The 25,744-nt window shown below is 39.5% G+C and overlaps 1 protein-coding gene across 1 annotated transcript in view; it reads left to right on the top strand.

Moving 5' to 3' along the window:
- Nucleotides 1–25,744, top strand: part of AK9 (adenylate kinase 9) — a 216,128-nt gene that overhangs the window by 142,787 nt on the left and 47,597 nt on the right. Inside the window, exons 25-27 of the mRNA XM_003255556.3 lie at nt 991–1,203; nt 4,877–5,137; nt 15,027–15,151. Coding sequence (XP_003255604.1) covers nt 991–1,203; nt 4,877–5,137; nt 15,027–15,151 — 599 coding nt within the window. The remainder of the gene's footprint in view (nt 1–990; nt 1,204–4,876; nt 5,138–15,026; nt 15,152–25,744) is intronic.

Below are 25,744 nucleotides of genomic sequence, written 5' to 3'. Positions count from 1 at the left end.
CCCCACCTCGGCCTCCCAAAGTGCTAGGATTACAGGCATGAGCCCCCGCACCCAGCCAAGGCTTGCATATTCTGATATAAATATCAAGTAAGAACAATAAAAGGAAAGGTTAGTCTCATTTTTGCACCTTTATAGAAAGTTTATTGTATCTTGTTTTGTGGAAAGAAGTATGATGTAAATAAGTATGTAAAGTATTCCACTTGTATTTTTAAAAATACTTTATTTGTGCCTAAATATATATCTATTTTTATAGGCATATTGGTAGGATTTTTTTAATGAGTCTGGGAGATAAAACTATTAAGAATGCTAACATAGTACTGGAAGAAAAAAGGTGAAAAGAGATTTTCACTTTTTATACGTTGTGATGTGTTTTGAATATTTTTACAGTAAGCATGCATTTTATATCATAAAAAACATTTTTTAAGTGTATTTCCCTTGCTTTAAATACATTGAAAGAATCCTTAATGGACTTTGCACATATTTTCTTTATCATAAATGAAAATACATTTTACACTTTCAATTGAGCTAAATAGGATATTACCATATTATTATTTGATCATATATCCACTTAATACCAAAGTAAATCCTGAGGCATCTCTCATTTAATTTGCCATGGGTAAGACGTTGTGACCTTGACTCAGCTTTTACTTTTAGGGAATAATTCTGTTTTAGAAACTGACCTCACAATGACCCAGCATCAACACATCCCGGAGTTTTTCATTACATCTGTGTTGGTAGAGGACTGGGGGCACCTTCATTCTCAGTGCTGCTTTATTTTCCTCATGAAAATAAAGAAACTTAGAATGTGCACTTGGAGTAATATATGAAGAAGTGATTTTTAATTAATTAAAATAATATAAGGACTGGCTTTTTGTGGATTGTTTTCAAGTTGCTACAGATTAAATATTATTCAAGAAACATTTTAAAAAATTCTCTGCATCAAAATACTTTTTAATTTAATGTTCTCCAAACTTCGAATAATGTTTCTAGGGTGAAGATAAAATGAAGGAGAGAAAGAGGCATTTGGGAGACACAAAACACTTTTGTCCAGTGGTCCTCAAAGAAAATTTCATCCTGCAACCAGGAAACACAGAAGAAGCAGCCAAGTATCGAGAAAAGATCTACTACTTTTCAAGTGCTGAGGCTAAAGAAAAGTTTTTGGAGCATCCTGAGGACTATGTGGCTCATGAAGAACCATTGAAGGTGAGACAGTATTCCTATCTTAATGATTGCTCCCACAGGATTTTTTCGGGACTGATTACCAATCGCCATCAATTTACTTAAGGGTGAAAGCCCCAATCTGATATTACAATATAAAGAAAATATCTAAGTTCAAAGAACAGCTTTTTGGAATATAACATAAAATAATTATCTATTTTGATTTCTTTAGTAATGACTTGTGTCAAACCAGCACTTAATATCTGCCTTTTTAGCTGAAATAAAAATAAAACAAAACACAAACACAAACAAACCCCACAGGTGGATTAATTCCTTACTATAGTGAGGCCAGTCATTCTGGTTAGTCTCTCAGAGCAGAGCAGGATGATGGTCTTTTACAGGATTTTGGAGAAGAGTGGAATTCAGGGATTGGTGAACTTTCAGAGGCATAAGTGGGTTGACATCTATGGAAGTAAGATTACTCTAGTGATGCTGCTGTTGACTGGTTCACACTCAGAGAATTGTTATAGGGGTAAGTCCATCCTGACTGGTTGAGTTTCGAGAGTGAGGGCTGACACTGGTTGGTTGGATTGCAAAAATGTATTCCCTGAAGTGAGTTTACCCTGATCAATTAAACCAATTTAAAATTGGTTGAGTGGCTATTGTTACCATGGCTATCCAATAGTCATTTTTTAGTGGAGCATTGTTATAGTGGAGAGGGACACTTTGGTGAATCTTCTCTGGACATTTTTCTGTTACAGCTTTGGCTGACTTTCTCAAAGCACTCTCATCATAAGCAGATGTTATTGCTCTTTGGCCCTCCAGAAGCTCAACAAGGAAAATGCATTGATCCTCAAAAAAAAAAAAGCTGTTGCCATGACCTTTGTGCTTGACCAGTCCACTCTTGCTTTGACTGGACCACTGCCACTTCTTGGTAGCCATTGCTTTGATTGTGCTTTGTCTTCAGGATCATACTGATAAAGCCATGTTTCATGGCTCTACAATTCTTCAAACAAATACTTCAAGATTCTGATCCCATGTGTTTAAAATTTCCATCAAAAGCTCTGTTTTTGTCAGCAGATGATCTGGGTGCAACAGTTTTGGCAATCATAGAGTAGAAACTTTGCTCAACTTTAATTTTTCAGTCAGAAAAATTGTACACTGAGCCAACCTAGATGTCTAGGTGTGTTGGCTATTGTTTCTGCTGTTAATCATCAGCCCTTGTCAATTAGGCCACAAACAAGATAAATTTTTTCCTCACAAATTTAAGTGGATGGTCTGTTACTGCAGGCTTCATCTTCAACATTGTCTTGTCCTTTTGTCAAACAAATTGTCCATTTGGAAACTGCTGATCTCTTTGGGGCATTGTCCCCAGAAACTTTCATAAAGCATCAATGATTTCACCACTCTTCTTCTCAAGCTTCACCATAAATTTGATGTTTATTCCTACTTCAATTTTAGCAGGACTCATGTTGCTCTGATAGGGGCTGTTTTCAAACTGATATCTTATCTTTCTTAGTGCCTCAAACTAGATCCTGTTCAGACATGTTATAACAAGTTCATATGAGTTTATTTAGTGCAAAAAAAGTGAATCCATGCATAGTTTTGTCATAATATGCATTTTCCATCAACTTTTTGGAGACCCCTCATATTTTTAGATTTTTGAGAAAATTCCATACTGTTTTCCATAATGGCTTTCCTACTTTACATTTCCACAACAGTGTACAAGTGTTCCCCTTTCTTCACATCCTCATCAGTATTTGCTATTTTTTTGGTCTTTTTGATAATAGCCATTCTAACTGAGGTGAGATGATATCTCACTGTGGTTTTGATTTGCATTTCCCTGATGATTAGTGATGTTGAGCATTTTTTCATATACCTGTTGTCCGTTTGTATGTGTTCTTTTGAGAAATGTCTGTTCAGGTCTTTTTTCCCCATTGTTAAATCAGAATATATATATATATATATATATATATATATATATATATATATATATATATTTTGCTACTGAGCTGTTTGAGTTCCTTATATATTCTGGTTATTAATCCCTTGTTGGATGGATACTTTGCAAATCTTATCTCCTATTCTGTAGGTTGTCTCTTTACTGTGTTGTTTTCTTTGTGATGCAGAGGTTTTTTTAGGTTAATGTAATCCTATGTGTCTATTTTTGCTTTTATTGCCTGTGTTTTTGAGGTTTTACCTGGAAAAATCTTTGCCCAGACCAATGTCCTGTAGCACTCCCCCATGTTTTCTTCTAGCAGCTTTAGATATTCAGGTCTTCCATTTAGGTCTTTAATCCATTTTGAGTTGATTTCTGTATATGGTGAAAGATGAGGATCTAGTTTCATTCTTCTGCATATGGATATCCAGCTTTCACAGCACCATATATTAAAGAGACCATCGTTTCTTCCATCTATTTGGTGCTTTTGTAGAAAATGAGTTGGCTATAAGTGTTTCGGCTTTCTTGAATTACTTTACTACTGTGCTATGCTATAGCTCCCTGGGATAGGATTACTGGAGCAAGATATATACATCACAATATATTGCCTTATTACTTTTGATAATATCAATGCCGCCTTAAAATGAACACATGAAACATAATCTAAGCTCTTCTGTATAATTTGGGCCATTTTCATGAACCTCAATTTTTTATATAGTGCTGACGAGACTACTGAAGTATGTGGATGGTTGTGCCCTCACAAAGAAGCCCCAATCCACTGGTGTTGGGGGTCAATTTAAGGACTGTGGCCACTTATCCTTTTCTGTTGTTGTTTTCAGCTGTAATTTCCGCTTAGTCTGGTTTGCTGTTTGTGATCTATTGCCTTGTTTTACACGAATCCATATGAATAAGATCCTGAAATCCTGACTGTATTTCCATAGTTTTGCAAAGCATAAAATGAACTGGGTTTTCCAGAAACATTTTCCTTCCCTACCATAGGGTACCTGAATACAGTCTGAGCACCAGACAGCCCTAGTTGCCAGACGTTTAACTGGTAGGTGAGTGAGGTGTTAATCCGGTAGTTTTATCACGGAGAGGTTTAAAATGTGATTTAAAAGTATGGTGTGAGGCTGCAGCTATATAATTTCATGTCATTCTAGTTTTTCTCCTTCCCCTTGCAAAAACTCCAGCCCCTTTGAGGCTTATCCTACTCGGATATATCAACAAGCCCCATTCCTCCTTGCTGCTGTCACCTACCAATTTCTTAGTATTTCCTCACAATCACAGAAGACTTAGCTGCTGCTTCATTCGAGTACTCACCATTGTTCTTGACTGTTTCAGCATCCTGTGGATGATCCATACAATGTGAGTCCTGAGATTACTGGAATAAATGGAGAAGGCTCTAAATTTTTCTTATTAGTGGGCTTTCTGTTTGATAGATTTATTTTATTGTGCTAAGAAAGTATCTTTCCATACTGTATTAACTAAAACTTTTGTCAAAAACAAAAATAAGTAAACTATTTTATTAAATGCCTTTTGGCATATGATACCAAGATAATCTTATATGGTTGTTGGTGTTCCCTGAGGACCAGTGTTGATGGAACTAATTATGTTAATTGAAATCCTAATGTCTAAGCATCCTTGAGTTCATGATGTGATCATTCCCACCCCGTCTTAGGGAGGGCAGTTAGTAAGTCTTACGTGTTCTAAATTACTCAAAACTGCTTTTCCTTCACTCTCCCTTTATCCCACCCCTCCCTGACCCACCCCCTGTGGCAGGCTCCTCCATTAAGAATATGCCTTGTCGGCCCCCAGGGCTCTGGCAAAACTATGTGTGGAAGACAGTTGGCAGAAAAATTAAACATTTTTCACATTCAGTTTGAAGAAGTTCTTCAAGAAAAACTACTACTCAAAACTGAAAAGAAAGTGGGACCTGAATTTGAGGAAGATTCTGAGGACGAACAAGCTGCCAAACAAGAACTTGAAGAGCTTGCAATTCAGGCCAATGTCAAAGTTGAGGAAGAAAATACAAAAAAGCAGGTAGTAATCTCTTTTTTTGTTTTTTGTTTTGTTTTGTTTTGTTTTTGCTGTTATTGTTGTTTTTGAGACAGGGTCTCCATCTGTCACTCAGACAGGAGGGCAGTGGCACAATCACTGCTCACCAAAGCCTCAACTTCCCTGGGCTCAAGTGATTCTCCTGCCTTGGTATATTAGTCCATTTTCACACTGCTGACAAAGACATACCAAGACCAGGCAATTTACAAAAGAAAGACATTTAATGGACTTATAGTTAGTTCCACGTGGCTGGGGAGGCTTCACAGTCATGGCAGAAGGCAAGGAGGAGCAAATCACATCTTACGTGGATGGCAGCAGGCAAAGAGAAAGCTTGTGCAGGGCAACTCCCTGTTATAAAACCATCATATTTTGTGAGACTTATTCACTATCACAAGAACATCATGGGAAAGGCCTGTCCCCATGATTCAATTACTTCTCACTGTGTTCCTCCCATAACATGTGGGAATTCAAGATGAGATTTGGGTGAGGTCACAGTCAAACCATATCACTTGGCCTCCCAAGTAGCTGGGACTACAGGTGTGCACCACCATGCCCAGCTAGTTTTGGTATTTTTTGTAGAGATGGGGGTCTTGCCATGTTGCCCAGGCTGGTCTCAAATTCCTGGGCCGAAGTCATTTACCCACCTTGGCCTCCCAAAGTGCTGGGATTACAGGCATGAGCCACTGTGCCTGGCAGTACTAATCTATGCAGACAGCTGTGCTTACTGGTGTTACTCTGGGGAAGTAGTAGTATAAAACTCTACAAAGTTTCTAAGAAGAGAAAATAATTAGCCCATAAAAGTCATTTAAAGAGTCATATTCATCATATGCTAAATACAAATCTTCTAGCTCTTCTAGAATATAAAGTACTGAATTTTATATGACTCCAAAAAAATTCAGAAAAATTTTCCTTGACAAGGCTGTTGTATAGCATTTATTTGGAAGTATGATATTTGATATATCTGACTTAGACAATAAACTTTTCCATTATTGTGTTCTCCGATTTCTATCAAATAGCATAAAAATCTGCCCCAGCCTTAGCGGAGATCTCAAAATATTAATTTCTAATGACGCCTTATCAGAAAGTTTGTACTGTGTGTTAATCTGTTCTCTTGTTGCTATAAAGAAATACCTGAAATTGGGTAATTTTTAAAGAAAATAGGTTTAACTGGCTCGCAATTCGTCAGGCCATACAGGAAGCATAGTGGCATCTGCTTGGCTTCTGGAGAGGCCTTAGAAGACTTACAATCATGGCGGAAGGTGAAGGGAGAGCAGACACATCACATGGCCAGGGCAGGAGAAAGAGAGAGTGAGGTGGGAGGTGCCACACACTTTTCAACCACTGGATCTCATGAGCGTTCACTCACTACAGTCATGACAGTACCAAGGGGGTAATGGTGCTGAACCATTCATGAGAAACCACCCCGATGATCCAATCACCTCTCACCAGACCCCACCTCCAGCATTGGGGACTGCAATTCCACATGAGATTTGGGCGGGGAAACAGATCCAAACCATATTAACCTCTTACATGGCTTCTATCTGGAGTTATACAATGAAAGTTCTTCATTCTAACTCACATTTTAACCGTTTCTGGTATAGATAGGCCATTTGTTCTCAAATGATCCAAATGCAGTTATATGTAACACTCAAAGTTGAAGCAGGGTTGGACAGTGAGTGACATATGGTGTTCTAGTAGGTAATGAAGTACCTATTTAGACATATTCTTTTTTCTTTTTGAGACAGCATCTCCCTCTCTTGCCCAGGCCAGAGTGCAGTGGTGCGATCTCGGCTCACTGCAACCTGACTCCTGGACTCAAGCGATCCTCTCACCTCAGCCTCCTAAGTAGCTGGGACTACAGGCATGCACCACCATGCCAGGGTAATTTTTGTATTTTTTGTATAGATGAGATTTCATCATGTTGCCCAGGTTGGTCTCAAACTCCAGATCTCAAGTGATCCACTCACCTTGGCCTCCCAAAGTGCTGGGATTACAGGCGTGAGCCACCTGTGCCTGGCCTTCAGACATATTCTTTAAATGTTTTTCACCTATATTTAGTAGCGTTCAGGAGAAACTGATATCCTATTAATTTAAAAAATGTATATTGGGACAGGCACGGTCACTCACGCCTGTAATCCCAGCACTTTGGGAAGTTGAGGCAGGCAGATCACTTGAGGTCAGGAGTTCGAGACCAGCCTGGCCAACATGGTGAAACCCCGTCTCTACTAAAAGTACAAAAATTAGCCAGGCGTGGTGACACGTGCCTGTAATGCCAGCTACTCAGTAGGCTAAGGCAGGAGAATCACTTGAACCCGGGAGGCAGAGGTTGCAGTGAGCCAAGATCGCACTGCTGCGCTCCAACCTGGGCAACAGAGCAAGACTCCATCTCAAAAAAAGAAAAAAGTATGTCAATCCAGATTTTTAAATTTAACAAGTCTAGATTTTAAAGTGCAACAAATATCTCCTGCTTGTCTACAGTTTTTTGTTTGGTTTTCGTTCACTGTTTTCTGAATAATTTAACTTCTCAGAAAGCAATTAAGGGATTTTATTTTTAGATAATAACATTAATCCTGCTTCCTGGTAAGCAGCAGTTTATCATACCTTAGCTATTCAGTTTTAGAATTTTGGATGACAAAAGTACTCAACAAAAATGTTTCATTTTTGTAAGAACTGTTGTTTTTTACTATCCATTCAAGGGTGATCCTACTTTAGAGAGAATTGACCTCAGTTAATTATCACAATGCTTTCTATTTGTTATTATATTATAATCCTCTTCTAGTTTGTATTTCAGATGGCTGCCTGTTTGGCTTATCCCATAATCAGGATCTAGGTTGGGGAGATAATGCTATATAATTATAATATAAATAACAAAAATCAGTTAAGCCTTATAGGTGTGTGTGTGATAAATTGAAAAAGGTTTAGCAAAAAGTAATGAGATATGACCCCAAGGTCATGTATGAAAATCAATCATATTATTACTTGTAATTTATCTTAGCTGTAGTAAATATTATTTACTATAGGTTGGTGCAAAAATGGTTGTGTTTTTGCCATTACTTTTAAAGCAAAAACTGCAATTGCATTTGCACAACCTATATTTCTAACCACATTAAATAATTGGTTTAAAGAAAATAGCTCAAATTTTTAAATGTTTATAAGCAACACTACAAAAAAAAGACCTCAGAGAAAATAACAGGTCTCATTCTAATCAGCTACGTAATACCATATTGTTTATGAATATAGATTTTGGGGCTTTTCTAAATTGGTATTTGTACATATTTATGGGGTACTTGTGATATTTTGTTACACACATAGAATGTATAAGGATGAAGTCAGAGTATTTATGATATCCATCACCTTGAGCACTTATCATTGCTATGTATTGGGAGCATTTCAAGCCCTCTCTTCTAGCTATCCTGAAATATACAATACATTGTATATATATATATATATATATATATATATTTTTTTTTTATTATACTTTAGGGTTTTAGGGTACATGTGCACAATGTGCAGGTTTGTTACATATGTATCCATGTGCCATGTTGATTTCCTGCACCCATTAACTCGTCATTTAGCATTAGGTGTATCTCCTAATGCTGTCCCTCCCCCCTCCCCCCACCCCACAACAGTCCCCGGAGTGTGATGTTCACCTTCCTGTGTCCATGAGTTCTCATTGTTCAATTCCCACCTATGAGTGAGAACATGCGGTGTTTGGTTTTTTGTCCTTGCGATAGTTTACTGAGAATGATGTTTTCCAGTTTCATCCATGTCCCTACAAAGGACACGAACTCATCATTTTTTATGGCTGCATAGTATTCCATGGTGTATATGTGCCACATTTTCTTAATCCAGTCTATCGTTGTTGGACATTTGGGTTGGTTCCAACTCTTTGCTATTGTGAATAGTGCCGCAATAAACATACGTGTGCATGTGTCTTTATAGCAGCATGATTTATAGTCCTTTGGGTATATACCCAGTAATGGGATGGCTGGGTCAAATGGTATTTCTAGTTCGAGATCCCTGAGGAATCGCCACACTGACTTCCACAATGGTTGAACTAGTTTACAGTCCCACCAACAGTGTAAAAGTGTTCCTATTTCTCCACATCCTCTCCAGCACCTGTTGTTTCCTGATTTTTTAATGATGGCATTCTAACTGGTGTGAGATGGTATCTCACTGTGGTTTTGATTTGCATTTCTCTGATGGCCAGTGATGATGAGCATTTCTTCATGTGTTTTCTGGCTGCATAAATGTCTTCTTTTGAGAAGTGTCTGTTCATGTCCTCTGCCCACTTTTTGATGGGGTTGTTTGTTTTTTTCTTGTAAATTTGTTTGAGTTCATTATAGATTCTGGATATTAGCCCTTTGTCAGATGAGTAGGTTGCAAAAATTTTCTCCCATTCTGTAGGTTGCCTGTTAATTCTGATGATAGTTTCTTTTGCTGTGCAGAAGCTCTTTAGTTTAATGAGATCCCATTTGTCGATTTTGGCTTTTGTTGCCATTGCTTTTGGTGTTTTAGACATGAAGTCCTTGCCCACGCCTATGTCCTGAATGGTATTGCCTAGGTTTTCTTGTAGGATTTTAATGGTTTTAGGTCTAACATATAAGTCTTTAATCCATCTTGAATTAATTTTTGTATAAGGTGTAAGGAAGGGATCCAGTTGCAGCTTTCTACATATGGCTAGCCAGTTTTCCCAGCACCATTTATTAAATAGGGAATCCTTTCCCCATTTCTTGTTTTTGTCAGGTTTGTCAAAGATCAGATAGTTGTAGCTATGCGGCATCATTTCTGAGGGCTCTGTTCTGTTCCATTGATCTATGTCTCTGTTGTGGTACCAGTACCATGCTGTTTTGGTTACTGTAGCCTTGTAGTATAGTTTAAAGTCAGGTAGCGTGATGCCTCCAGCTTTGTTCTTTTGGCTTAGGATTGACTTGGCGATGCGGGCTCTTTTTTGGTTCCATATGAACTTTAAAGTAGTTTTTTCCAATTCTGTGAAGAAAGTCATTGGTAGCTTGATGGGGATGGCATTGAATCTATAAATTACCTTGGGCAGTATGGCCATTTTCACGATATTGATTCTTCCAACCCATGAGCATGGAATGTTCTTCCATTTGTTTGTATCCTCTTTCATTTCATTGAGCAGTGGTTTGTAGTTCTCCTTGAAGAGGTCCTTCACATCCCTTGTAAGTTGGATTCCTAGGTATTTTATTCTCTTTGAAGCAATTGTGAATGGGAGTTCACTCATGATTTGGCTCTCTGTTTGTCTGTTATTGGTGTACAAGAATGCTTGTGATTTTTGTACATTAATTTTGTATCCTGAGACTTCGCTGAAGTTGCTAATCAGCTTAAGGAGATTTTGGGCTGAGACAATGGGGTTTTCTAGATATACAATCATGTCATCTGCAAACAGGGACAATTTGACTTCCTCTTTTCCTAATTGAATACCTTTTATTTCCTTCTCCTGCCTGATGGCTCTGGCCAGAACTTCCAGCACTATGTTGAACAGGAGCGGTGAGAGAGGGCATCCCTGTCTTGTGCCAGTTTTCAGAGGGAATGCTTCCAGTTTTTGCCCATTCAGTATGATATTGGCTGTGGGTTTGTCGTAGATAGCTCTTATCATTTTGAGATACGTCCCATCAATACCTAATTTATTGAGAGTTTTTAGCATGAAGGGTTGTTGAATTTTGTCAAAGGCCTTTTCTGCATCTATTGAGATAATCATGTGGTTTTTGTCTTTGGTTCTGTTTATATGTTGGATTACATTTATTGATTTGCGTATGTTGAACCAGCCTTGCATCCCAGGGATGAAGCCCACTTGATCATGGTGGATAAGCTTTTTGATGTGCTGCTGGATTCGGTTTGCCAGTATTTTATTGAGGATTTTTGCATCAATGTTCATCAAGGATATTGGTCTGAAATTCTCTTTTTTGGTTATGTCTCTGCCAGGTTTTGGTATCAGGACAATGCTGGCTTCATAAAATGTGTTAGGGAGGATTCCCTCTTTTTCTATCGATTGGAATAGTTTCAGAAGGAATGGTACCAGTTCCTCCTTGTACCTCTGGTAGAATTCGGCTGTGAATCCGTCAGGTCCTGGACTCTTTTTGGTTCGTAAGCTATTGATTATTGCCACAATTTCAGAACCTGTTATTGGTCTATTCAGAGATTCAATTTCTTCCTGGTTTAGTCTTGGGAGGGTGTATTTGTCGAGGAATTTATCCATTTCTTCTAGATTTTCTAGTTTATTTGCGTAGAGGTGTTTGTAGTATTCTCTGATGGTAGATTGTATTTCTGTGGGATCGGTGGTGATATCCCCTTTTTCGTTTTTTATTGCATCTATTTGATTCTTCTCTCTTTTCTTCTTTATTAGTCTTGCTAGCGGTCCATCAATTTTGTTGATCTTTTCAAAAAACCAGCTCCTGGATTCATTAATTTTTTGAAGGGTTTTTTGTGTCTCTATTTCCTTCAGTTCTGCTCTGATTTTAGTTATTTCTAGCCTTCTGCTAGCTTTTGAATGTGTTTGCTCTTGCTTTTCTAGTTCTTTTAATTGTGATGTTAGGGAGTCAATTTTGGATCTTTCCTGCTTTCTCTTGTGGGCATTTAGTGCTATAAATTTCCCTCTACACACTGCTTTGAATGTGTCCCAGAGATTCTGGTATGTTGTGTCTTTGTTCTCGTTGGTTTCAAAGAACATCTTTATTTCTGCCTTCATTTCATTATGTACCCAATAGTCATTCAGGAGCAGGTTGTTCAGTTTCCATGTAGTAGAGCGGTTTTGAGTGAGTTTCTTAATCCTGAGTTCTAGTTTGATTGCCCTGTGGTCTGAGAGACAGTTTGTTATAATTTCTGTTCTTTTACATTTGCTGAGGAGAGCTTTACTTCCAACTATGTGGTCAATTTTGGAATAGGTGTGGTGTGGTGCTGAAAAAAATGTATATTCTGTTGACTTGGGGTGGAGAGTTCTGTAGATGTCTATTAGGTCCACTTTATGTAGAGCTGAGTTCAATTCCTGGATATCCTTGTTAACTTTCTGTCTCATTGATCTGTCTAATGCTGACAGTGGGGTGTTAAAATCTCCCATTATTATTGTGTGGGAGTTTAAGTCCCTTAGTACGTCACTCAGGACTTGCTTTATGAATCTGGGTGCTCCTGTGTTGGGTGCATATATATTTAGGATAGTTAGCTCTTCTTGATGAATTGATCCCTTTACCATTATGTAATGGCCTTCTTTGTCTCTTTTGATCTTTGTTGGTTTAAAGTCTATTTTATCAGAGACTAGGATTGCAACCCCTGCCTTTTTTTGTTTTCCAGTTGCTTGATAGATCTTCCTCCATCCCTTTATTTTGAGTCTATGTGTGTCTCTGCATGTGAGATGGGTTTCCTGAATACAGCACACTGATGGGTCCTGACTCCTTATCCAGTTTGCCAGTCTGTGTCTTTTGAATGGAGCATTTAGCCCATTTACATTTAACGTTAATATTGTTATGTGTGAATCTGATCCTGTCATTATGATGTTAGTTGGTTATTTTGCTCGTTAGTTGCTATAGTTTCTTCCTAGTCTCGATGGTCTTTACAATTTGGCATGTTTTTGCAGTGGCTGGTACCGGTTGTTCCTTTCCATGTTTAGTGCTTCCTTCAGGAGCTCTTTTAGGGCAGGCCTGGTGGTGACAAAATCATTCAGCGTTTGCTTGTCTGTAAAGTGTTTTATTTCTCCTTCACTTATGAAGCTTAGTTTGGCGGGATAGGAGATTCTGGGTTGAAAATTCTTTTCTTTAAGAATGTTGAATATCGGCCCCCACTCTCTTCTGGCTTGTAGAGTTTCTGCTGAGAGATCAGCTGTTAGTCTGATGGGTTTCCCTTTGTGGGTAACCCGACCTTTCTCTCTGGCTGCCCTTAACATTTTTTCTTTCATTTCAACTTTGGTGGATCTGACAATAATGTGTCTTGGAGTTGCCCTTCTCGAGGAGTATCTTTGTGGCGTTCTCTGTATTTCCTGAATCTGGATGCTGGCCTGCCTTGCTAGATTGGGGAAGTTCTCCTGGATAATATCTTGCAGAGTGTTTTCCAACTTGGTTCCATTCTCCCCATCATTTTCAGGTACACCAATCAGACGTAGGTTTGGTCTTTTCACATAGTCCCAAATTTCTTGGAGGCTTTGTTCATTTCTTTTTATCCTTTTTTCTCTAAACTTCCCTTCTCTCTTCATTTCATTCATTTCATCTTCCATCAGCGATACCCTTTCTTCCAGTTGATCGCATCTGCTACTGAGGCTTCTGCAATCTTCGCGTAGTTCTCGAAACTTGGCTTTCAGCTCCATCGGCTCCTTGAAGCCCTTCTCTCCATTGGTTATTCTAGTTATCCATTCTTCTAATTTTTTTTCAAAGTTTTTAACTTCTTTGCTGTTGTTTTGAATTTCCTCTCGTAGCTCAGAGTAGTTTGATCGTCTGAAGCCTTCTTCTCTCAACTCATCAAAGTCATCCTCCATCCAGCTTTGTTCCGTTGCTGGTGAGGAACTGCGTTCCTTTGGAGGAGGAGAGGTGCTCTGTTTTTTAGAGTTTCCAGTTTTTTTGGTCTGTTTTTTCCCCATCTTTGTGGTTTTATCTACTTTTTGTCTTTGATGATGGTGATGTACAGATGGGTTTTTGGTGTGGATGTCCTTTCTGTTTGTTAGTTTTCCTTCTACCAGACAGGACCCTCAGCTGCAGGTCTGTTGGAGTTTACTAGAGGTGCACTCCAGACACCTGTTTGGCTGGGTGTCAGCAGCGGTGGCTTCAGAACAGCAGATTTTCGTGAGACCACAAATTCAGCTGTCTGATATTTCCTCTGAAAGTTTTGTCTCAGAGAAGTACCGGGTTGAATGAGGTGTCAGTCTGTCCCTACTGGGGGGGTGCCTCCCAGTTAGGCTGCTCAGGGGTGAGGGACCCACTTTAGGAGGCAGTCTGACTGTTCTCAGATCTCCAGCTGCGTGCTGGGAGAACCACTACTCTCTTCAAAGCTGTCAGTCAGACAGGGACATTTAAGTCTGTGGAAGTTCTTGCAGAGTTTTTGTTTGTCTGTGCCCTGCCCCCAGAGGTGGAGCCTACAGAGGCAGGGAGGCCTCCTTGAGCTGTGGTGGGCTCCACCCAGTTCGAGCTTCCTGGCTGCTTTGTTTACCTAAGCAAGCCTGGGCAATGGCGGGCGCCCCTCCCCCAGCCTCGCTGCCGCCTCGCAGCTTGATCTCAGACTGCTGTGCTAGCAATTAGCGAGACTCCGTGGGCATAGGACCCTCCGAGCCAGGTGCGGGACACAATCTCCTAGTGTGCCATTTTCCAGGCCCGTTGGAAAAGCGCAGTTAGGGTGGGACTGACCCGATATTCCAGGTGCCGTCTGCTTCCCCTTTCTTTGACTAGGAAAGGGAACTCCCTGACCCCTTGCGCTTCCCGAGTGAGTCAATGCCTCGCCCTGCTTCGGCTCACGCACAGTGCGCTTCACCGACTGTCCTGCACCCACTGTTAGGCACTCCCTAGTGAGATGAAACCAGTACCTCAAGCAGAAATGCAGAAATCACCCGTCTTCTGTGTCGCTGGGGCTGGGAGCTGGAGACCGGAGCTGTTCCTATTCGGCCATCTTGGCTCCACCTACATTGTATATTAACTATAGTTTCCCTCTGTGCTATTGAACATTAGAACTTACACCTTCTATCTAACTGTATGTTTGTACCCATTATCCTGCTTCTTTTCATGTCCCCTACCACAAACCCTTCCCTGCCTCTGGTAACTTTCATTCTACTCTCCACCTCCATGAGGTCCTCTTCTTTAGCTTTCACATATGAGTGAGAACACGCAATTATTAGCACAGAGTTTTAAAACTTGTTTCGTTTTCTGATTTTTGTTTTTAGCATCCAGAAGTACAACTTACAGAAGAAGAAGAAGTAATCAAATCAAGTCTAATGGAAAATGAGCCCTTGCCTCCTGAAATTCTTGAAGTAATTCTTTCTGAGTGGTGGCTTAAGGAACCAATACGGTATCTTAATTTATATAGAATTGTACATCTATTTGCTTTTATTTGTTTTATTCTTAAAAGTTAAAAATGTAGTTTAACATACATTGAAGAATTTTCACCTTTATATTCATGTAAGCTGGTGATTTTTCACTTGAGATACACATTAAAAACATCTGTAGAGTCTTTAAAAATACCAATGCCAGGACCCCACACCAAAATAATTGAATTTGAATCTCTAGGAGTGTGAGCCTAGGATATTTTTCAGTACCCGCAGGTTATTATAAAGTGCATTTGTGGTAAAATTGTAAAAGCCTAAACAAAATAGCTAAATATTGTGCACCATTAAAATTTATTGTAGGGCTGTGTGCAGTGACTCACGCCTGTAATCCCAACACTTTGGGAGGCCTAGGCAGGCGGATCACCTGAGGGGGAGTTCGAGACCAGCCTGACCAACATGGAGAAACTCTGTCTCTACTAAAAATACAAAATTAGCCAGGTGTGGTGGAGCATGGCTATAATCCCAGCTACTCAGGAGGCTTAGGCAGGAGAATCACTTGAACCCGGGAGACAGAGGTTGCGGTGAGCCGAGATAGTGCCATTGCAGTCCAGCATGGGCAACAACAGTGAAACTCCATTTCAAAAACAAAAAAATTATTATAATGAATAATGTGTAATAGCATAAGAAATGTTATTACATAAAGTTAAAAAGAAGATGTAAAACCATAATATAATAGAGAATGCACACATGAAAAACCAACTGGAAAGAAATAAAACATTTTTATTAACCTCTGAGATATGGGATTATGGATAATTTTTAGCTTTTTATTAAAGCTTTTCTCTATTTTTTCCACTTTTCTATAGTATGACTTAATTGCTTTTATAATGAAGGAGAAAATAGCACATTTTGAAAAGGTTATTGCATTAGTCCTGGAGAGATATACTAAGGGTTTTGAACTAAGGGAGGATGACAGAAATAGAAGTGTAAGTACAGAGGAGGACATGCCAGGACTTAGCTATTAAATGTAAGAAGGAAGAGGGAGCCAGGGGAGAGGGCCAAAGCTCTCTAACAGGTAGCATGTGAGTACTAGTGGGTCAGAAGGAAGAGCAGTTTGGAAGGCTAACAGTATGATTTTTGACAGTATAATGTGTGTATAATTCCAGAAGGGCATTCAGATGGAGAAACTCCACAGCTTTTTGAAAATTTGGAATCAAAACTCAGAAGAGAGGTTGGGTGTAGAGGTAAAGATTTGGAAGTCATTGAAAGAGAAATGACAGCAGGAACAGTAGGAATGAAATTGACCCTGCCAGAGAGACCAGACTGAAGGCACCTCTAAAGAAAAAAACATGGAAACAGCTCCAGTCTACAGCTCCCAGTGTGAGCGATGCAGAAGACGGGTGATTTCTGAATTTCCAACTGAGGTACCAGGTTCATCTCACTGGGGCTTGTCAGACAGTGGATGCAGGACAGTGGGTGCAGCCCACTGAGCATGAGCCAAAGCAGGGCAAGTCATCGCCTCACTGGGGAAGCACAAGGGGTCAGGGAATTCCCTTTGCTAGCCAAGGGAAGCTGTGACAGACAGCACCTGGAAAATCGGATCACTCCCACCCTAATACTGTGCTTTTCCAATGGTCTTAGCAAACAGCACACCAGGAGATTATATCCCGTGCCTGACTCGGAGGGTCTCATGCCCACGGAGCTTCACGCATTGCTAGCACAGCAGTCTGAGATCGAATTGCAATGTGGCAGCGAGGCCGGGGTAGGGGCGCCCACCATTGCTGAGGCTAGAGTAGGTAAACAAAGCAACCAGGAAGCTCTAACTGGGTGGAGCCCACCACAGCTCAAGGAGGCCTGCCTGCCTCTGTAGACTCCACCTCTGGGGGCAGGGCTTAGCCAAACAAAAGGCAGCAGAAACCTCTGCAGACTTAAATGTCCCTGTCTGACAGCTTTGAAGAGAGTAGTGGTTCTCCCAGCACAGAGTTTGAGATCTGAGAATGGACAGACTGCCTCCTCAAGTCGGTCCCTGATCCCTGAGTAGTGTAACTGGGAGGCACCCCCAAGTAGGGGCAGTCTGACACCTCACATGGCCAGGTACTCCTCTGAGATGAAGCTTCCAGAGGAACGATCAGGCAGCAACATTTGCTGTTCAGCAGTATTCGCTGTACAGCAATATTCGCTGTACTACAGCCTTTGCTGCTGATACCCAGGCAAACAGGATCTGGAGTGGACCTCGAACAAACTCCAAGAGACCTACAGCTGAGGGTCCTGATTGTTAGAAGGAAAACTAGCAAACAGAAAGGACATCCACACCAAAACCCCATCTGTATGTCACCATCATCAAAGACCAAAGGTAGATAAAACCACAAAGATGGGGAAAAAACAGAGCAGAAAAGCTGAAAATTCTAAAAATCAGAGCGCCTCTCCCCCTCCAAAGGAACACAGCTCCTCGCCAGCAATGGAACAAAGCTGGACAGAGAATGACTTTGACAAGTTGAGAGAAGAAGGCTTCAGATGATCAAACTTCTCCAAGCTAAAGGAGGAAGTTCGAACCCATAGCAAAGAAGCTAAAAACCTTGAAAAAAGATTAGACAAATGGCTAACTAGAAAAACCAGTGTAGAGAAGTCCTTAAATCACTTGATGGAGCTGAAAACCATGGCACAAGAACTACATGACGAATGCACAAGCTTCAGTAGCCAATTCGATTAACTGGAAGAAAGGGTATCAGTGATTGAAGATCAAATGAATGAAATGAAGTGAGAAGAGACGTTTAGAGAAAAAAGTATAAAAAGAAATGAACAAAGCCCCCAAAAAATATGGGACTATGTGAAAAGACCAAATCTACATCTGATTAGTGTACCTGAAAGCGACAGGGAGAATGGAACCAAGCTGGGAAACACTCTGCAGGATATCATCCAGGAGAACTTCCCCAACCTAGCAAGGCAGGCCAACATTCAAATTCAGAAAATACAGAGAATGCCACAGAGATACTCCTTAAGAAGAGCAACTCCAAGACACATAATTGTCAGATTCACCAAAGTTGAAATGAAGGAAAAAATGCAGCCAGAGAGAAAGGTCGGGTTACCCACAAAGGGAAGCCCATCAGACTAATAGCTGATCTCTCGGCAGAAACTCTACAAGCCAGAAGAGAGTGGGGGCCGATATTCAACATTCTTAAAGAAAAGAATTTTCAACCCAGAATTTCAAATCCAGCCAAACTAAGCTTCATAAGTGAAGGAGAAATAAAATCCTTTACAGACAAGCAAATGCTGAGTGATTTTGTCACCACCAGGCCAGCCCTAAAAGAGCTCCTGAAGGAAGCACTAAACATGGAAAGGAACAACCGGTACCAGCCCCTGCAAAAACATGCCAAATTTTAAAGACCATCGAGGCTAGGAAGAAACTGCATCAACTAATGAGCAAAATAACCAACTAACATCATAATGACAGGATCACATTCACACATAACAATATTAACTTTAAATGTAAATGGGCTAAATGCTCCAATTAAAAGACATAGACTGGCAAATTGGATAAAGAGTCAAGACTCATCAGTGTGCTGTATTCAGGAGACCCATCTCACGTGCAGAGACACACATAGGCTCAAAATAAAGGGATGGAGGAAGATCTATCAAGCAAATGGAAAACAAAAAAGGCAAGGGTTGCAATCCTAGTCTCTGATAAAACAGACTTGAAACCAACAAAGATCAAAAGAGACAAAGAAGGTCATTACGTAATGGTAAAGGGATTGATTCAACAAGAAGAGCTAACTATCCTAAATATATATGCACCCAACACAGGAGCACCCAGATTCATAAAGCAAGTCCTTAGAGACCTACAAAGAGACTTAGATTCCCACACAATAATAATGGGAGACTTTAACACCCAACTGTCCACATTAGACAGATGAATGAGACAGAAAGTTCACAAGGATATCCAGAAATTGAACTCAGCTCTGCACCAAGCGGACCTAATAGACATCTACAGAACTCTCCACCCAAAAACAACAGAATATACATTCTTCTCAGCACCACATCGCACTTATTCCAAAATTGACCACATAGTTGGAAGTAAAGCTGTCCTCAGCAAATGTAAAAGAACAGAAATTATAACAAACTGTCTCTCAGACCACAGTGCAATCAAACTAGAATTCAGGAATAAGAAACTCACTCAAAACCACTCAACTACATGGAAACTGAACAACCTGCTCCTGAATGACTACTGGGTACATAACGAAATGAAGATATTAAATAAATAAAGATATTCTTCAAAACCAATGAGAACAAAGACACAACATACCAGAATCTCTGGGACACATTTAAAGCAGTGTGTAGAGGGAAATTTATAGCACTAAATGCCCACAAGAGAAAGCAGGCAAGATCTAAAATTGACACCCTAAGATCACAATTAAAAGAACTAGAGAAGCAAGAGCAAACACATTCAAAAGCTAGCAGAAGGCAAGAAATAACTAAGATCAGGGCAGAACTGAAGGAGATAGAGACACAAAAAACCATTCAAAAAATCAGTGAATCCAAGAGCTGTTTTTTTCTGAAAAGATCAACAAAATTGATAGACTGCTAGCAAGACTAATGAAGAAGAAAAGAGAGAAGAATCAAATAAATGCAATAAAAAATGATAAAGGGGTTATCACCACCAATCCCACAGAAATACAAATTACCATCACAGAATACTATAAACACCTTTACACATATAAACTAGAAAATCTAGAAGAAATGGATAAATTCATGGAAACATACACCCTCCCAAGACTAAACCAGGAAGAAGTTGAATCCCTGAATAGCCCAATAACAGGCTCTGAAATTGAGGCAATAATTAATAGCCTACCAACCAAAAAAAGTCCAGGACCAGACGGATTCACAGCCGAATTCTACCAGAGGTATAAGGAGGAGCTGATACCATTCCTTCTGAAACTATTCTAATCAATAGAAAAAGAGGGAATCCTCCCTAACTCATTTTATGAGGCCAGCATCATCCTGATACCAAAGCCTGGCAGAGACAACAAAAAAAGAGAATTTTAGACCAATATCCCTGATGAACATCAATGCAAAAATCCTCAATAAAATACTGGCAAACCGAATCGAACAGCACATCAAAAAGCTTATCCACCATGATCAAGTGGGCTTCATCCCTGGGATGCAAGGCTGGTTCAACACACACGAATCAATAAACACAATCCAGCATATAAGCAGAACCAAAGACAAAAACCACATGATATCTCAATAGATGCAAAAAAGGCCTTCAACAAAATTCAACAGCCCTTCATGCTAAAAACTCTCAATAAATTAGCTATTGATGGGACGTATCTCAAAATAATAAGAGCTATTTATGAAAAACCCACAGCCAATATCATACTGAATGGGTAAAAACTGGAAGCATTCCCTTTGAAAACTGGCACAAGGCAGGGATGCTCTCTGTCACCACTCCTATTCAACACAGTGTTGGAAGTTCTGGCCACAGCAATCAGGCAGGAGAAAGAAATAAACAATATTCAATTAGGAAAAGAGGAGTGTTTTGCAGATGATGTGATTGTATATTTAGATGTTTGCAGATTATGTGATTGTACATTTTTGCAGATGATGTGATTGTATATTTAGAAAACCCCATCATCTCAGCCCAAAATCTCCTTAACCTAATAAGCAACTTCAACAAAGTCTCAGGATACAAAATCAATGTGCAAAAATCACAAGCATTCTTATACACCAATAACAGACAAACAGAGAGCCACATCATGAGTGAACTCCCATTCACAATTACTTCAAAGAGAATACAATACCTAGGAATCCAACTTACAAGGGATGTGAAGGACCTCTTCAAGGAGAACTACAAACCACTGCTCAACGAAATAAAAGAGGACACAAACAAATGGAAGAACATTCCATGCTCATGGATAGGAAGAATCAATATCATGAAAATGGCCATATTGCCCAAGGTAATTTATAGATTCAATGCCATCCCCATCAAGCTACCAATGACTTTCTTCACAGAATTGGAAAAAACTACTTTAAAGTTCATATGGAACCAAAAAAGAGCCCACATTGCCAAGACAATCCTAAGCCAAAAGAACAAAGCTGGAGGCATCGTACTACCTGACTTCAAACTATACTACAAGGCTACAGTAACCAAAACAGCATGGTTCTGGTACCAAAACAGAGATATAGACCAATGGAACAGAACAGAGCCCTCAGAAGTAATATCACACATCTACAACTATCCGGTCTTTCACAAACCTGACAAAAACAAGAAATAGGGAAAGGATTCCCTATTTAATAAATGGTGCTGGGAAAACTGGCTAGCCATATGTAGAAAGCTGAAACTGGATCCCTTCCTTACACCTTATACAAAAATTAATTCAAGATGGATTAAAGACTTAAATGTTAGACCTAAAACCATAAAAACCCTAGAAGAAAACCTAGGCAATACCATTCAGGACATAGGCATAGGCAAGGACTTCATGTCTAAAACACCAAAAGCAATGGCAACAAAAGCCAAAATTGACACATGGGATCTAATTAAACTAAAGAACTTCTGACAGCAAAAGAAACTACCATCAGAGTGAACAGGCAATCTACAGAATGGGAGAAAATTTTTCCAATCTACTCATCTGACAACCGGCTAATATCCAGAATCTACAATGAACTCAAACAAATTTACAAGAAAAAAACAAACAACCCATCAATAAGTGGGGAAAGGATATGAACAGACACTTCTCAAAAGAAGACAGTTATGCAGCCAAAAAACACATGAAAAAATGCTCATCATCACTGGCCATCAGAGGAATGCAAATCAAAACCACAATGAGATACCATCTCACACTAGTTAGAATGACGATCATTAAAAAGTCAGGAAACAACAGGTACTGGAGAGGATGTGGAGAAATAGGAACACTTTTACACTGTTGGTGGGACTGTAAACTAGTTCAACCATTGTGAAAGACAATGTGGCGATTCCTCAAGGATCTAGAACTAGAAATACCATTTGACCCAGCCATCCCATTACTGGGTATATACCCAAAGGATTATAAATCATGCTGCTATAAAGACACATGCACACGTATGTTTATTGCGGCACTATTCACAATAGCAAAGACTTGGAACCAACCCAAATGTCCATCAATGATAGACTGGATTAATAAAATGTGGCACATATACACCATGGAATACTATGCATCCATTAAAAAGGATGAGTTCATGTCCTTTGTAGGGACATGGATGAAGCTGGAAACCATCATTCTCAGTAAACTATCACAAGGACAAAAAACCAAACACCGCACATTCTCACTCATAGGTGGGAATTGAACAATGGGAACACTTGGACACAGGAAGGGGAGTATCACACACCATGGCCTGTTGTGGGGTGGGGGGAGGGGGAGAGATAGCATTAGGAGATATACCTAATGTAAATGACGAGTTAATGGGCACAGCACACCAACAAGACATGGCATATGTATACATATGTAACAAACCTGCATGTTGTGCACATGTACCCTAGAACTTAAAGTATAATTAAAAAAACACATATATTATGGCCAATATATGGAAATTTGCCTCCTTATTAAGAAAGGAAAATTCACATTTTTTAATTAACAACTTTGAAGGCTGAAACTGTCAAATGTTCATGAAAGCAAATCAATAAATGTAATCCAGCATATAAACAGAACCAAAAACAAAAACCACATGATTATCTCAATAGATGCAGAAAAGGCCTTTGACAAAATTCAACAACCCTTCATGCCAAAAAGTCTCAATAAATTAGGTATTGATGGGACATATCTCAAAATAATAAGAGCTATCTATGACAAACCCACAGCCAATATCATACTGAAAGGGCAAAAACTGGAAGCATTCTCTTTGAAAACTGGCACAAGACAGGGATGCCCTCTCTCACCACTCCTATTCAACATAGTGTTGGAAGTTCTGGCCAGGGCAATTAGGCAGGAGAAGGAAATAAAGGGTATTCAATTAGGAAAAGAGGAAGTCAAATTGTCCCTGTTTGCAGATGACATGATAGTATATCTAGAAAACCCCGTTGTCTCAACCCAAAATCTTGTTAAGCTGATAAGCAACTTCAGCAAAGTCTCAGGATACAAAATTAATGTACGAAAATCACAAGCATTCTTATACACCAATAACAGACAAACAGAGAGCCAAATCATGAGTGAACTCCCATTCACAATTGCTTCAAAGAGAATAAAATACCTAGGAATCCAACTTACAAGGGATGTGAAGGACCTCTTCAAGGAGAACTACAAACCACTGCTCAGTGAAATAAAAGAGGATACAAACAAATGGAAGAACATTCCATGCTCATGGGTAGGAAGAATCAATATCATGAAAATGGCAATACTGCCCATGGTAATTTATAGATTCAATGCCATCCCCATCAAGCTACCAATGACTTTCTTCACAGAATTGGAAAAAACTACTTTAAAGTTCATATGGAACCAAAAAAGAGCCTGCATTGCCAAGTCAATCCTAAGCCAAAAGAACAAAGCTGGAGGCATCACGCTACCTGACTTCAAACTATACTACAAGGCTACAGTGACCAAAACAACATGGTACTGGTACCAAAACAGAGAAATAGATCAATGGAACAGAACAGAGCCCTCAGAAATAATGCCGCATATCTACAACCATCTGATCTTTGACAAACCTGACAAAAACAAGCAATGGGAAAGGATTCCCTATTTAATAAATGGTGCTGGGAAAACTGGCTAGCCATATGTAGAAAGCTGAAACAGGATCCCTTCCTTACACCTTATACAAAAATTAATTCAAGATGGATTAAAGACTTACATGTTAGACCTAAAACCATAAAAACCCTAGAAGAAAACCTAGGCAATACCATTCAGGACATAGGCATGGGCAAGGACTTCATGTCTAAAACACCAAAAGCAATGGCAACAAAAGCCAAAATGGACAAATGGGATCTAATTAAACTAAAGAGCTTCTGCACAGCAAAAGAAACTACCATCAGAGTGAACAGGCAACCTACAAAATGGGAGAAAATTTTCCCAACCTACTCATTTGACAAAGGGCTAATATCCAGAATCTACAATGAACTCAAACAAATTTACAAGAAAAAAACAAACAGCCCCATCAAAAAGTGGGCGAAGGATATGAACAGGCACTTCTCAAAAGAAGATATTTATGTAGCCAAAAAACACATGAAAAAATGCTCATCACCACTGGCCATCAGAGAAATGCAAATCAAAACCTCAATGAGATACCATCTCACACCAGTTAGAATGGCCATCATTAAAAAATCAGGAAACAACAGGTGCTGGAGAGGATGTGGAGAAATAGGAACACTTTTACACTGTTGGTGGGACTGTCAACTAGTTCAACCATTGCGGAAGTCAGTGTGGCGATTCCTCAGGGATCTAGAACTAGAAATACCATTTGATCCAGTCATCCCATTACTGGGTATATACCCAAAGGATTATAAATCATGCTGCTGTAAAGACACATGCACACGTATGTTTGTTGCAGCACTATTCACAATAGCAAAGACTTGGAACCAACCCAAATGTCCAACAACGATAGACTGTATTAAGAAAATGTGGCACATATACACAATGGAATACTATGCAGCCGTAAAAAATGATGAGTTCCTGTCCTTTGTAGGGACATGGATGAAACTGGAAATCATCATTCTCAGCAAACTATCGCAAGGACAAGAAACCAAACACCGCATGTTCTCACTCATAGGTGGGAATTGAACAATGAGAACACATGGACACAGGAAGGGGAACATCACACTCCGGGGACTGTAGTGGGGTGGGGGGAGGGGGGAGAGATAGCATTAGGAGATATACCTAACGTTAAATGACGAGTTAATGGGTGCAGCACACCAACATGGCACATGTATACATATGTAACAAGCCTGTACATTGTACACATGTACCCTAAAACTTAAAGTATAATAATAATAAAATTAAAAAAAATTGTTCATGGAAGTCCTATTTGTATTAAGAAGGAAATACGTAAAACAAACCAAATTTCAGATAAGCAGGAGAAACAAATTCTCACTCAAACGGTAACCGGTATTGACTCTCTCAATTAAACAAAGCCAAGTTTTCAAAGCTTAGTTGTTTTATAAGTGCTCTCTAATAAAAATGTATTAACATTCCAGTTATTTTCCTGATTCTTTTTTTTTTTTTTTGAGAAAGAGTTTCAATCTTGTTGCCCAGGCTGGAGTGCAATGGCATATTTTCCTGATTCTTAAAGTCTCATCATACTTGGGCAAGTTTGACAATCCCATTTGAATATAATCATCTTGCCCATAGGAACCAAGATACATACATTAACAATTGTCATCAGTTACAAGGAGACCCAGGGAGGTGGGTATTAGTTGTCTCATGAAAGGAAGCACTGTTAGAAGAAAAACTGCCAAAGGTGAGGGCTCCCACTACAAGTGGGCTGGCCAGGTGTACTCTTTAAATAAGGAATACCACATTCATTAGGCTGGGCACCCCTCCCAAACAGAGAACTTATTTTCTTTTTTCCTATGGTCTTCTCACAACTTTTAGTAAACTTGCAGTTAATAGTAATTGTCTGTAAACTGATTGACTACAATTTTATATTACAAATATATGTAT

The sequence above is a fragment of the Nomascus leucogenys genome, chromosome 3 (assembly GCF_006542625.1).
Source record: "Nomascus leucogenys isolate Asia chromosome 3, Asia_NLE_v1, whole genome shotgun sequence".
Classification (NCBI taxonomy): Eukaryota; Metazoa; Chordata; class Mammalia; order Primates; family Hylobatidae; genus Nomascus; species Nomascus leucogenys.
Note: the sequence above shows the minus strand (reverse complement) of the source record. Positions and strands in the feature narration are given on the sequence as shown.